The sequence below is a fragment of the Gymnoscopelus microlampas genome, assembly GCF_963454915.1.
Source record: "Gymnoscopelus microlampas genome assembly, chromosome: 17".
In the NCBI taxonomy this organism is placed as follows: domain Eukaryota; kingdom Metazoa; phylum Chordata; class Actinopteri; order Myctophiformes; family Myctophidae; genus Gymnoscopelus; species Gymnoscopelus microlampas.
The window spans coordinates 32,588,109-32,602,417 of NC_139954.1; the positions used below are offsets into that span (position 1 = coordinate 32,588,109).

At 40.7% G+C, this 14,309-nt stretch overlaps 2 protein-coding genes across 2 annotated transcripts in view; both read right to left on the reverse strand.

The window, feature by feature from the left end:
* Positions 1-4,173: 4,173 nt before the first annotated feature.
* sp5a (Sp5 transcription factor a) lies at positions 4,174-6,500 on the reverse strand. Its single transcript, XM_084084424.1, has 2 exons — positions 6,330-6,500; positions 4,174-5,960 (listed from the first exon to the last, which is right to left on the reverse strand). Exons 1-2 carry the CDS (start codon positions 6,378-6,380, stop codon positions 4,878-4,880), a joined length of 1,134 nt encoding a protein of 377 aa, XP_083940550.1. The 5' UTR covers positions 6,381-6,500; the 3' UTR covers positions 4,174-4,877.
* A 3,940-nt stretch (positions 6,501-10,440) lies between these two features.
* Positions 10,441-14,309, reverse strand: part of myo3b (myosin IIIB) — a 44,597-nt gene continuing 40,728 nt past the window's right edge. The window contains exon 21 of the mRNA XM_084084426.1: positions 10,441-10,563. The gene's annotated coding sequence lies outside the window, so the exon portion shown is untranslated. The remainder of the gene's footprint in view (positions 10,564-14,309) is intronic.

Below are 14,309 nucleotides of genomic sequence, written 5' to 3' on the forward strand. Positions count from 1 at the left end.
GTCGCTTGAACTGTTCTTTAGCGGAGCACACTACAGATAAGTAGCACACTACAGATTCAAGTAGACAATTGTTCCTTACTTTACTTTCTGCCGTTTTCAAATGTTATGCTTTGGTGCATCATTATTAGTCCTCATGAATGTGACAGAGCCTGACAGCCCTGTAACAGGGATGTCAGGCCCTGTCAAAAAGTGCTGTGAGAGAGGTATGATGTTTCAGGCCCCGTCACATGAGTCACTCACTCACAATCTCTTATATTTTTTTATCTTGATTCATTGTTGTCAGGTGGAATTAAATAAAACACCAAGTTAATTTAACCTCATGCTTGAAGATGAAGCTATTTGACTGTAGAAGCAACAGGTGTCAAATGTTAATTGACACAACTTGTGTCAATTGGTGTAACCAATATTTTTCATAAATGGGCCTGACATCAGGGCCTGAGAGGGGTCTGATGTTACACTCACAGGCCCTGTGACAGGGATGTCAGGCCCTGTGACAAGGCCTCAGGGTTAGGGTTAACCTACTGTAGTCTTGCATAGCCCGACAACTATTCCACAATCTCCGAATGCTATATAGAGTCTGGAGCTACACCTCCCGAAAGCCGAGAAAGGAAGCTGTCAACTGTTTGTCATTTCCGTTCACGGAAATATATTTTAAAATATCTTTAAAACATATTTTTTAATTCCCATTTCTGCTAGGCAGCAAGCTATGTAACGTTGCTGCCCGGCAGAAACCAGTTAACTCCATTTTGACGCTTTTGCATTTTTCCATAAATCAGGGCTATTGAACACCCCACAAAAAATATTGAACCAATGAAAAGCATTAAAAAGCTAACTCCATTGGATCCTCAAACTTTCTGCTAAACCAGCTGACTCCAGGCTGAACAAAACCTCCTAACTCCAATGAACATTTTGGAGTTAGCTGGTTCCTGCCGGACAGCAACGATATACTAATTTGATTTACAGTAGGGCAAATTTATGCTACTGTAAAGACTAAAGTGGGGGAGGCGGGGAATCCGATTTATCCCCGGATAATTTTCAGAGCTTCCGTGCTCTGTATAACAAGCATTTGAACATTGTGGGAGGCAACAGTCTGGTTGCTGTCACATTGTGGCACTATGTGACAGTGTTAACCCTAGTATCGCGTGCATGCCAACCTTAAACCTGCCAACCTCCCACAAATCAAGGAAGTTTGTGGGGGTGTGGGGCTGTGGGCGTTAATTACGAGAGTAGATGTGTCACATCAGGTCCCTCTCACAGCACCCTTCACCCTGTCACCATTATACTGGCATCATCATGTCAGTATCATGGTCAGTAACATGTCAGTATTATGTCAGTATCATGGTTAGCATAATGTCAGTGACCAGTATCATGTCACTATCATGTCATTGTCAGTATCATGTCACATCATGGTCAGTATCATGTCACATCATTGTCAGTATCATGTCACATCATTGTCAGTATCATGTTTCAGTGTGAGTATTATGGTCAGTATCATGATACTGACCATGATATGGGGACACAATGACCAGTACCTTATGGACACAATGACCAGTACCATGGAGACACAAATACCAGTACAATGGAGACACAATGAACAGTACCATATAGACACACACAATGACCAGTAGGTAGCCTACCATGGAGACACAATGACCAGTACCATGACATCCCTGTCACACAGTGCTGTGAGTGGGGCATGTTATCATGGGCGGCAGTGGCTCAGGGGGTAGAGCGGATGCTTGGGAAAAGGAAGGTTCCCAGTTCCATCCCAGGCTCCCCCAGAGTTAGTGCCGAAGTGCCCTTGGTGCCTTGCATGGTTTCCTCTGCCGTCGGTGTATCAATGTGTGTGTGAATGGGTGAATGTAATGCAGATTGTAAAGCGCTTTGGATAAAGGCGCTACATAAATGCACCATTTACCACACACACACTTTAATAATGATATTGTTATAATAATAATAATTATTATTTTCTCTTCATAACACGATAATAAAAATAGGATAAAGATACTAGAGTTCAAATGGCAAATACTTTAGGCTAATATAATTAGGCCTCTCATCATACTTATCTTTTGTGATGGATATACTATTGATTGATTGACTGTATGCAACTTTCAGTATCCTTTCTCCATCCTTTCCTGCATTCCATCAAGGACATTCAAAAAAGGTTATTGTTTCACAAAGATAGAGCATATTTTATCGCCAATAGAGCACTTATGCAGGTCAACCTGAAATACTAAATTATTTGAAAATACTTTTAAAATAATACAAATAATAAAATACATTAAAAAAGGAGCTTCAACATATTTGGAGGACCAGTTGGATTTGACATAAACTGAGATGGATTGTCAGTCACAGGGAAGAATACTAAACTGACACTCGAATAATTAAGCTTTTTGATACAAATATTTTCTGGCCAACGACGTTAAAAATACAATAACAACATATTTCACCCAGGTCTGGCATACTGTAGCCTATGTATGAGACTTGCATATTCTGCATAAGAATAATAAGACGACATGTAAATGCAATTGAATGCAAAATTAAAATTCCCCTGCATTCAGTAACAAATCGTGGTAAAAAGGAATTGTTAATGCGACATAGCCATTTACAATAGGGGGTGCTCTTGCGGTGGAAACTTGACAGTTACAAATCTAAATGAATATCAGCAGTGGTTTCAGACCTAGAGTAACTATGATTGATGACAGGATATCACTGGGGTCTTTGCCAGCCATGCTGTTTACTTATCAATAAGTAGCTCAATTATCTTTACATCTTCGTGCTGTGGAGTTATACTGTAGGTGTACATAGCCTGAAGATTACATTATTACTTTTTTTCTCCATTTATTTATATATATATATATATATATACATATATATATATATATTTAATCATTTTTGCCTATAAGGTCACCAGTTTCTCAGGTCCATCTGTACTGAATTCTCAGGTCCACCTGTGAATTTAAGCAGATGAAGTGAACAAGAAGTACTATAATCCTTCAACAGCACCCTTCAAAGCATCCTTTGAGCAAGGCACTTAACCTTCAAATCAACTGTGCAAGTGCAGGTGTGAGTGCTGTGTACAATCCTCCCTCCATTGGCTTTTCATTTACTCCCCCAGGCTGTAAATAAGACTATGCTCTTAGCCCACTTATTTGGTTGGTTAAAATGTCTGGGAACTGCTATCAGCTGTCTCGCAAGATGGTAAGTAACACATCAGACTGTTGTTTCACGCACATCTTCAATTTCACATGATATCACATGAATCTATTGTTATTATTAACCATAAAAAGAAAACATGTTTCCATATAATTGTGACTGATCTACTACCTAAACCTGTAGCTGACATTGGAAATGCAGCCAGGGTAATAGTTTTATGGTATGTAAAGTTATGGTTCAAGTAAAAAAAAGAAAAAAGAAAAAAAAGAGCAATAGAATAAGAGAGGTATTCCAGTTTTTTCTTTTGCACAATTTATCCAAACTTAGAGCATTCAGTTTGAATACTTCAATACAATCCTAGTCAATCAATCATAGTCAATTCTAAAGGCAGTGAAATGAACACCACTGATAATTACAAATTGTGCCAATGATTTCTTATACACCTTCATAGGGAAGATTAAGAAACAGTATTTCATTGAAGTTGTGCATACAGTATTTGTAGAACACAAAAAACTCTAAACTGTGAAAATGAACCAGTGCAATGAGCAGAATCTCAGTTTGATATAGTGTGTATGGAAATTTTACCCATTGAGTAACACAGTGGTTTGTGATTATTTTTATGTGCTTTGCTATACACCTGGAGCACAATCTCTGACCCGCTTGAGCTTCATATCAGCTTTGACTGGGTTGCGAAACATTATTTTTCCTATAGGACTTCCATGAAGACTTAACTTTTGGTGTGATAACATTTAGTTGTGTAGCTCCCAAGGATACACAAGGATACATCTCCCAACAGATTATTTCAAAGGCAACCCAATCCAACTCAATCACATCATCTCATTAGGTTATGATGGATACTTTAGCTTTAGTTTATTTAACACAATACAGCAACCCCAGTGGACTATTAACCACAATTAAGTTGATTTTACACTGGAGAAAAAACAATCCTCCCTATTTTGGAATAAAATTAGCATCAACAACTTCATGGTACAGCCATTTCTAATATTCTGAGTGAATTACTCCCTTAAAATCAACACACCAACTTCTGACATCTACCGCTCTAAAACTTTGTCCCATTAAAAATATCCCTTTGAAAAGAGAGAAAATAAAGACAATGTAACACTGACAAAACTGAATAAACCCATGAGATTGTGTCTGACACATAACCAGTTTAACTCAGCATAAACATAAACTCTCTTTACCATGAAACATATCACTGGCTATACGATTTAATGAATTTATTCTGAAATGAGCTAAATGTTATATTCTTTATTCTCACACAGTATTTGGGTCATTTCACCAATAGCATATCTTTTCAAGAGCATGCTAAAAAAACACCCCATATGGAGCAACAATTGACACTTTCATTCAACAAAAGCTATTAAATATAATTTACAAGAACGTTAAATCTTCCACCGAAGACAATGATCAAACACAAGTTGAAAACTTGTCCTCCTTGATGATATAGACAGTGAATTCGAACTCATGGGCTGAACGGTTTTTTTTCCATGATCCCAAATTAACTTATGAGACTATATACAAAAATGTGCTACACAGACCAACAATGTTAGAAACTATTTTCGGTAAAATAAATCAACCAACAAAATATCCTAGTTATAATGTAGCTCACTTTGTACACTTTGTACTCACTCTGTACTAATATAAAACTGTATTATTGCACTAGTGGATAGCTACTAATCTTCTGATTGACTCGGTGTGTGCTACAACATATTCCTGGTATCTTCCCGTTTGACATGATCAATAGTCTTGTCGTGGCACTTGCTTTTTTTGTTCTGATGAGTTTTCACGTGTTTCGCCAAGTGGTCACTTCTCATGAACCTCTTACAGCAGTCCGGGCAGACAAAGCGCTTTTCCCCCGTGTGAGTTCTCAGATGTCTCTGGAGTTCATCCGACCGGGTGAAACTCTTGCCACAGAACAACCAGTTACACACGAACGGCCGCTCTCCAGAGTGCCACCTGAGATGGGCTTTGAGGTGAGACGTTTTGCCATAAACCTTCCCGCAACCAGGTATGTGACAGATGTGCTGTTTCTTCTTCCCGGGCTCGTCGTTTGAAGTGGAGGACTGGCAGTTGGGACACCTGCATCTCCGGCACCGCCGGGCCGTTGCGAGGGGCGACTTCGTGTGCAGCAGAGCAGCGATCTGAGTCTGATATTGCGCAAAGTCCGTATGTCCCAGAACCAAACCTCTCTGCAGCTGGAAACGATGAGGACCGAGGGACGTGTGGTGGTTGACGTGACTCCCTTGCTGAAGGCTCCACCACGGAATATCCTCGCCAGGGTTCGGGGACAACTGTCTCTGCTGCTGATGATGCACAAGGCCAGAGGGTCCCGTAACGAAAGTTGGCATCGCAGCCGGAATAGCGGTCGGGGCTGCGTAAGTAACCGCCGGGACGTACGTGGGAGGGCAGGCTGTCTGCAGAGACTGCATGGAGCAAGGCAGCATCTTCACCGGGGAGAAGTCATATGGATACGAGGGGTCCGCCGGAGGGGTGAGAGGGAGCTCGTGGTGGGCGCTGAACGAGCCCTGGATGTGCGCGGAGAGCTGGGGCTTGGAGGATAGTCCGAAAGTGGAGTTGTTGGTAAGAGTTGTCTGGGGATTCCCCTCGTTACTCCACGGATGAAATAATCGCGAGGGCGAACTTAGCGTCGGGTCATAAGGGACCTGGAGGAAGTCAGCGGGGCTCGATCCGTGGTGATGATGTCCGATCCGGTTACAAGTGGCGGCCAGGAGAGCCAGCGGGGAGTGCTTGCAATTCTCCGGAGAAGAGTTTGGTGTTCGATCCTGAATAACCAGAACAAATACATTTCCATCACTATGAGTGTCATTTTGACTCTTCCTTGTTGGTTACAGTTACAAAACAATCCTTTTTTTCCCATGTATTTTTATATAAAACAGAGCAGACGTGTCTGACAGTTTCTTTCTCCATAGGCTGAGTGATAAACGCAACCCATTGCCGTAAAGTTGTTATAATTCGAGTAATTGACAACAACGTTGACGTTGTTATAATATTTAGATTGTTGTAGTAATAAACTGCACATAAAAGTAGTATTTTTGTATGAATCCCAAAGCCTAAATTGAAATCAGATTAAAAAAAGCATGTTAAAGTTAAAAAGGAGAGTGATTGAACTAAACAAAAACTTTGAGACAAACCTGAAGAAATGCCTGGAGTGTTTCATTCCGCAGTACAGCAACTGCTGCCATTGTAAACGTCCTCCTCCCTCGTGTTGAAAACAAAATAAAAATAAACTGAGATAAATATGTATTATTCGCAGTAAATAAAAAAAAATAGTGTGCCAGTCTTCACTCCCAGTGCTTCCTCTCCTCGAGATATCCTTGGACTATCTGAAGAGTGAGGGATCACTTCTTAGAATTTGATAAGGACTTTGGTGGGCCGCCAGCCAGTCAGAAATAAGATTTATTACTTTGAAGTTTGCCGCTGCCCAATCATCAAAGAATAGCGGCTCTTTGAGAGGGGAAAGCAAATCCTTTGAATCCACAAAGCTCCTATGGTGTGTTTGTTGGTCTGGATAAAAGAGCTGATTATTAGGGGGGATGGGAAGGGAGGAGATAAAGGCGGGACAATTAATGAAGTAATCACTATGTGGGAAATGTATATACACAAATAATTGGATTTTCTTGATCAAAGACCCCCATGCCGCCTGGAGACCCCGGTATTGGATGCTGTAGTCATCTGATCCTCTTTTTGTAATTAAGGATTTGTAGCAGAACCCTATAGTGACAATGTCACATTGTTATCTCCAGAGATCTCTCAAGCACATTGCCTAGCTGTTTGATAGAGCAAAGCAGACCAAATCAAGTGACTCGACAGAAAGTTCTCATCTTGGAAGAATTTACGTTCCTCTTACATTTGTAATTTGTGTTACATTTTTGTTGTTCCTTTGAACCGCAACACTGCTTTAAACACTTAATTATTGCATTATCAAATGACTATTTTCTTTAAAGATGTCCATTTTTAATCACAATGATTTTCTTTGACACAGTTTTGTTGATCAACTAAATTCTTTATCTGACAAACTAAAAGGCAGACGAATAGCACATACAACCAACCAGTAGCCTATAGCTAGATTATTTAAATTGTGCAATGCTACTTTACAAGACACGTGGGAGAAATCTGAATGGACTCCATTGATCCAGATGTCAAATGTAGCACTTGGGATACCTGATGTCTCTATAAAAGGAGGTGAAAGTTCCATCCACAGGTTTAAAATAAATAAGTGCAGGTACATTTGAGATCTCCATAGGCCTACTATATAAGTCCCACAAAGCATGCATGTTTTGCAGAATTAAACATCAATTTGGTGTTTATAGGCGTCCTATTTTGCACTTCCTTTTTCCAAAAATATTTTACAATACAAAGTATAGCCGTATAGCAGCCTAGTTCATAAAAGTCATAAGATAACTTCAGAACTTTTGTCAGGCAAGTCAACTTCATCTGTAGTGCTGTAAGTTATAGTTTTCTATATCAACGCTGTGATCTTTATCTGGCTTCCCTGCAGAAACAATCACTGTCCTCTCAACTACTTCGGAGCGGCAGATTTTGAATTAGATCTGTTCCTTTGAAGGGATTAATGTTCCCAGTCCTCTCCCACGGCTCTACACAGTCATGAGGGAAAGGGGGAGTCCTGCTGGGCTGTACGGGAGCCATGTTAAACTACAAAACACCAGGCAACAGGAGTGATCCAGCTGTAGTGGTGTCTGACATAAAACAGCCCCAGTATAGACTAACCTTGTTTGCAGGAAATGAATGGCAGGGGAGGCTGATGAGCTAGTTAAACAGGAACAAAATATATAGTTGTAAATAAGGGCAGGAGGAGCAATTGGTTAGTTCTGTCATTCAGGTCCTTAGTTAGCCACACCATCTGAAAGGAGTTCCCCCTCAACAGTGCATCTAAGGACTTGAAACATAAATGTTTTATTTGGCTGCTGGTTAAAGGGTCACACTTTATGGTTGCATTTTCTGAGTGTCTATATTAGTGTCTCTCAACGGGGGCGGTATGCAGAGAAGTTTGGGGGCGCTGGAAGCAATGTTTTTTAAAGGGGGCACTGAGGTGCTCTTGGGGGTGGGGGGGGGGCACTAATCCTAACCATGATACAGACATGATACTGGCCATGAAACAGATATGATACTGAAATACTGACATGGTCAGCATCAGTATAATGTCACAGGGATGTCAGGCCCCATCACAGGGATGTCAGGCACTGTCACAGCCCCGTCACAGGGATGTCAGGCACCGTCACAGCCCCGTCACAGGGATGGCCCTGTCACAGGGATGTCAGGCCCTATCACAGGGATGTCAGGCCCCGTCACAGGGATGTCAGGCACTGTCACAGGGATGGCCCTGTCACAGGGATGTCAGGCCCTGTCACAGGGATATCAGGCACTGTCACAGCCACGTCACAGGGATGTCAGGCCCTGTCACAGGGCCATGACAGCCCTACCATTCAGTGTTGTGAGAAGGGCCTCATGTGACAGGGCCTGACATCCATATACAATTCTACTTATAATCGTAACAGGCTTTTTCTCTCTCCCTGTGAAGTAGGCTAATAATTACATAACAATCACATATGTCCAGTTTAATGTAAAGTCAGATATTTGGAAATAGATGAGATGTTTTGTAATTGATGTAAGCAACACAATACACAAATAAAGCTTACATTTTAATTGGGTGTGGGGGGCGGTAAGGGACCTGGATATTAGATAGGGGGCACCATAAGAGCTATGGTTTTCTGTAAGTTCCGTAAATACACTTTTACCAGCTGAAATTAGGATACAAACAATTCAAGTCTATGAGCGAAGATGCAAGAAACAGTTATGTGAAAATGTTTTTTTACACTTGTTGTTGTTCCAACATTTTTAGGCAAAGGTGTCATAAATGTTGGAAACATGTTTTTTTGTGATTAGTTCCAACAACCAGACAGCTATTTAGGTCTAAAAGGAAACTCCTCCATCAAACAAGACTAACATCTGCTAATCTTGTTATGTTGGACAGTTCAATAGTGGTTTGTTAACATGAACAAGGCTCTTCCAACACTAGAAACAAGAGATCCTCGACTCTTTTGGGCAACAGGTCCAGGAGAAATCCCATTGACACTAGTATTTCAGGGAAATACAGCCCATTTAGTGGTTCAAGCAAAACATTTTAGAACACAAAAATCTGTTAAAAATTAACTGATGATATTATCGGTTTCTCTGGTTTCCATAGGTTTGGGAAAAGTTGTCCACGTATTTCAATTTGGATAGTCATTCCATTCTAAGCTCATACTGTAGAAATTGTGTAGTTGTGCTTCAAGGAGTATTGCATGTGCAGTGCACTGTCATGCTATGCTATGTCACTTTTGGTCACCATCTCCCGACATAAAACAACAGTGTGACGTTTATGACCAAAATAGTATCAGCATTACCAAACCGTTGACATCTCCATTAGATATATGGCTACTGCTAGACCCCAATGCACCATCAATTGGACTTTGGCAATGGTGTGTACAATGGATCGAGCTACTTTACTTGGCCCAAGCCATCAAGAGATATGGGAAAGAGGCAGTGAGAGATATCCACAGTAAAAATGTATGCTGCTACCTAACCCAAGGCCTTGAAAATTGAATTATCTCTAGGGCCATCCATATTTTTTACCATTAAGAAGAGGCATGTAAGAGATTGCATTTATAACTTGGAAGAGTAGGTCAGAGAGCCACCAGGTTTGAAATATTGATAATCAACTAAAGCCATAAAGCTGATGACAGTAACAGGTAATAGTTGATAATACATTACAAACCAGTTTATGTCATCAGCCCCAGAAACTAATGTGATATTTAAAAGAAAACATCCACGCAAGACAAGACAAGATATGGCAGTCTAATTTTCCAAAGTTTATAGCAAATATTTTGGATTTATATGATAGCCACTCTTACAGATTAATATCCATGTAAAGGTGGCTTGAGGCAAAGTTCTTCTACATCTGTACAAGTAATCACAGAACTCCAGATTTCTATACAAATCTGTAGTTGAGATACAGATTATGTTAATGAAAACAATTGTATACACGTATGTTGTAAGCAAAAACTAAACATTCTGCCCATGAAGATAACCATGTAACTAGCATCATGATTAATGATTTACCTGCCCGTTGCCTGTACTGTTGAGCTTTTGAATCACATATGAAAAGAGAAGGACCATTAATTAATGACCATAGATTTACAGTGAACATAACTTTACTCAGAGAATACAATACAAAATTGAGGTTAAAACAGTAATTTTACTCATATAAAACAACAATTTACTAGAAATAAATCAAATATACAATACATGTTGAGTGTTATGACAATTCTTTTGGTTGTGGTCCAATTCAGAGCTGAAGAAGGCAATCTGTAGAGGAGAGAGAGCGAAATACATTCACAAGATGTTACCTATTGCAGCGTATTCCTAACACTTCTCAATTCTCATTTGACACATCTGAAACCATTGATCAATTTAGCTAGATTTAATTCAGAATAATTTACAATGCATGGGAGAGAATTCACGCAAAATGCATGAGGAAAAGCCAGCACTGCTGCATATGGTCTCCAAAATTCTGAGTGAATTGACAGTGAGAGATGCACAATTGATGGAGTTGCAATGCCACAACATGAACCCTTTTTTAACTTTCTATATCCGATGGACAGTTGGAGAGAAAACAGGTTCCACATCTGTCTCATACAAGAGATAGAGACAGAGGGTGTGTGTGTGTGTGTGTGTGTGTGTGTGTGTGTGTGTGTGTGTGTGTGTGTGTGCGTGTGCGTGTGCGCGCGCGTGCGCACATGCGTATGTGTGCATGCGTGTGTGAGCTTGAGAGTGAGAAGGAGTGAGTGAGAGAGAGAGGGAGAGAGAGGGGAGAGGCGCTTGAGGCTACTGGGTACTTGAGCCGCTATAATGGTGTCTCGTATGAGAAAACATCTGTGAATTTCCTCAGTGATCTACAACAAAGTATAACTCAGAGCAGTCATTCAGCAGACCTTTGAAGTTGCTCTCTGACAGAAAGCTGCCATTGTTCGCAGCCCCCAACACAGAGAAACTCCAACTTTGGTCTCACTAATTTCCCCTGCAATGCGATACAACTCTCTCTTTTTTCCCTTCCTTCCAGCCTATGAAGCCGGGGATCTCTGCATATTCAAGAGCAAAGCCTTGGCAATGTGCAAGTCTGGCCTGGGGTCATGAAAGGCGGGACAGGTCATTTTACCTTCCCTCAGCCCACCCTGGGTGTGTTAATCCAGCCTTTAAGAAGGAAGCTCTCCCCTTCATAATCATTTGCTAGAGCCTGCAGTGCTCTCCCAGGAACACTGCGGGAAAGATGTATCATATTCAATATTCATATGGAGGTATCAATCAGCCTTGCAGTGAGGGTATCTATATACTCTATGAAAGGGCAGGTGTTGTTGGTCTTGTTATAGTTACTTCTTACTTCTTCAGTGGTAGAGGAAGTTAATGGTTAGAGGGGCTAAAATGAGAATGGAAAGCCATAGGTTTTGTTCCCAGCTGCTCCAGGGGAGCTGCAAACTGCTGAACTGAATTGCTGTATGATCCTACTGTTACCACAGAAAATAATTCTCATATTATACTCTTTAAAATAACAATCACCAGAAAAGGAAAATCTAAACAAAAATGCAGTCCTGCCTCAGACAGCCATTTGACAATGACCTCAATTAAAAGGTCATTTGGTGAAGCATTAGGTGATATGTTTGTATACCTCCTGGCAGTGTTAAAAAACGACAGGCTTTCTGTCATGCATCCCGAACTAAAACAAGGCCGTGGTAATTCTCACACTGTTGCCCGTCCAGCGTTTATTCAATGGCAGCTGGTCCCACCATCTGGGAGAGCAGTGCCGAGGCAAAACAAAACAGGTTACACCTTTGGCCATGCCAAGTCTGTGAGGGCCCTGCTCAGTCTACAAACTGAGAGAGGCTAATCACAATTTCACGCTCTGATTTGTCAAATCCCGCTCCAGCACCGGAGGCATCAGAAACAAAAGGAAAAAAAGGAAAAAAAAGTTTTAAGTAAACAAATTTCATGGCATACAGGATAACATTTTTTTTTACACAGTTTCTATTGTTCTGTGTAAGCCTTTCTCTGGTTACATCCCTCTTCAAAATGAAGAAGCAAGTGAGTGGCTGCACACTTCTGAAAGTGAAAAGGAAGCCGCAATTTTGTGCAGAGTATTTGGTCATTGCCGCCATTGTGGAAGCTCTATTCCCCATCATGCATGAATTTTATATTCATGCAAATGCGAACAGCCCATAGAATGCCCGCAATAAATTGCAGGTGTGAGGAAGCAGAAACAAAAGGCAGTGTAACCCTAATGGCATCCCTTGTCATTAAGAGCCCTTTGATGTATGTACTCAACAGGCTCTTTTATCTCCTCTCTCTCTCTCTCTCTCTCTCTCTCTCTCTGGGGAATGTTCTTTTTGCTCAGAGCCCTCAACACATTTGACATCTGATTGATACTTGTTCACGTCAGTCTCCTTTGGCATCATTCAGTCAGTACCTGACTCACAATGTGTATCACAATGTTATGGCAGGTTGATACCAGAACGCATCGGTTTGTCCTAATACCGTCCGCATTCACATGCACCGTGGATATAGGAGAGGAAGCAAAACAGATTAGCTAAAACATTACTGCAAATTTAGACTTAAGATGAATCCTTCACTTAAGGTACAAAAACTGGTACGCTTATGTAGCAATAAATGATAATATTCAAGAGTGGTGAAAATCGCAAGTGTGAGACTATACATATTTATATAAAAAGCACATAAACTGCATTAAACAGTGTGCCTGAAAGGACTGTTCATGCGACATTGGTATTCAAAGTTTCCCTTTGAACTCAAAGGATATAGAAACACGACAATGTTGGTCTAATCGTGTTCTCTCTTTGAAGTGAAACATCACTATTAGGTGAAAAGGTAAGTGCGCTTCAGTGGAAAATAAAAGCATTTCATTATTTGTTAAGGCTGCAGCTAGCGCAGTATCATGAAGGTGGTTTGGAACTTTGGATAAGAAGGTTTCAGGCTGGTATGGCTGTGGTTTTAATGAAAGCACGGTGTTTGCAGCAAATAGCTGAAATGGTAAGAATAACACCAGCCGTAAGGCTGGCCACATTAAAGGAGCCCTCTCTCGCACCAGATGCAGTCAGTTTTAATGAGGAAAAACAAGACGGAGGTAGATTTAGGGAGAGGTATTAAAGAAAACACAGGTGGCAAGCCTCAGATGTTGACTTGACATAGTCTCTGCGCCTCAGTGTCCCACTGCTGAGACCTGTAAAGGCAGACTCACACTACTGGATTCAGTTCATCAGGTCTGAACACAGGATAGATGACAATATTTCATAACATTTGCCTTTACAACACATAATCAGCTAACCAAGGCATTTAAAAACACACCTCTGCTCACCTCCTCTCATTATGCTAAAACAGGCAATCGGCCAGGGAGTTAATTTGGCAGAGAAAAACAGGGAAAGAAAACATCCACTCTGGCACCATATGTCACCACAGTCCAACCTTGTTATTCAGACTAGTGAGCCTATTTGAAATTCCTCTCCATGGTAAAACAGGGCCAAAATAATCAAGGGAGCATGATCACACTTAATTGATTCAGTGTACTTTTAAGACACACTACAGGGTGCTGGGGTGACCTATTTCAGACTACGCTTCAGAGGAACCAACTATCCCCACCAAGGGAGTAATGTGCAACGAGTATTTTAATTACTGGTGGATCTGTGGCTACAACCGGAGGTGAAACGCTTTTGAACTAACTTTGACAATGGACGGGGCTGTTATTGCAATCCTGCAATTTTAAATGGACTTCTTCTTTGTACATAGTTAAAATATGTCAAAAGATATACACTGATTCTACATTTTTTTTAATGTGCTTTTAGGTTGAGCATTGGAAATGAATTTATTCTTGATTTATTAACATTTTTTAATGTGCTTTTATGTTGAGCTTTGGAAATGAATAATATATAGACATACGTCTATGTATGCTTAAAGGTAACTCTATGTGATTTGTTCTGCCCTGTAGGATTAACTGGGATCATCCGAAAACAGTTTTGTGATAAAAAATCTTATTCAAAGACAATTTTGCA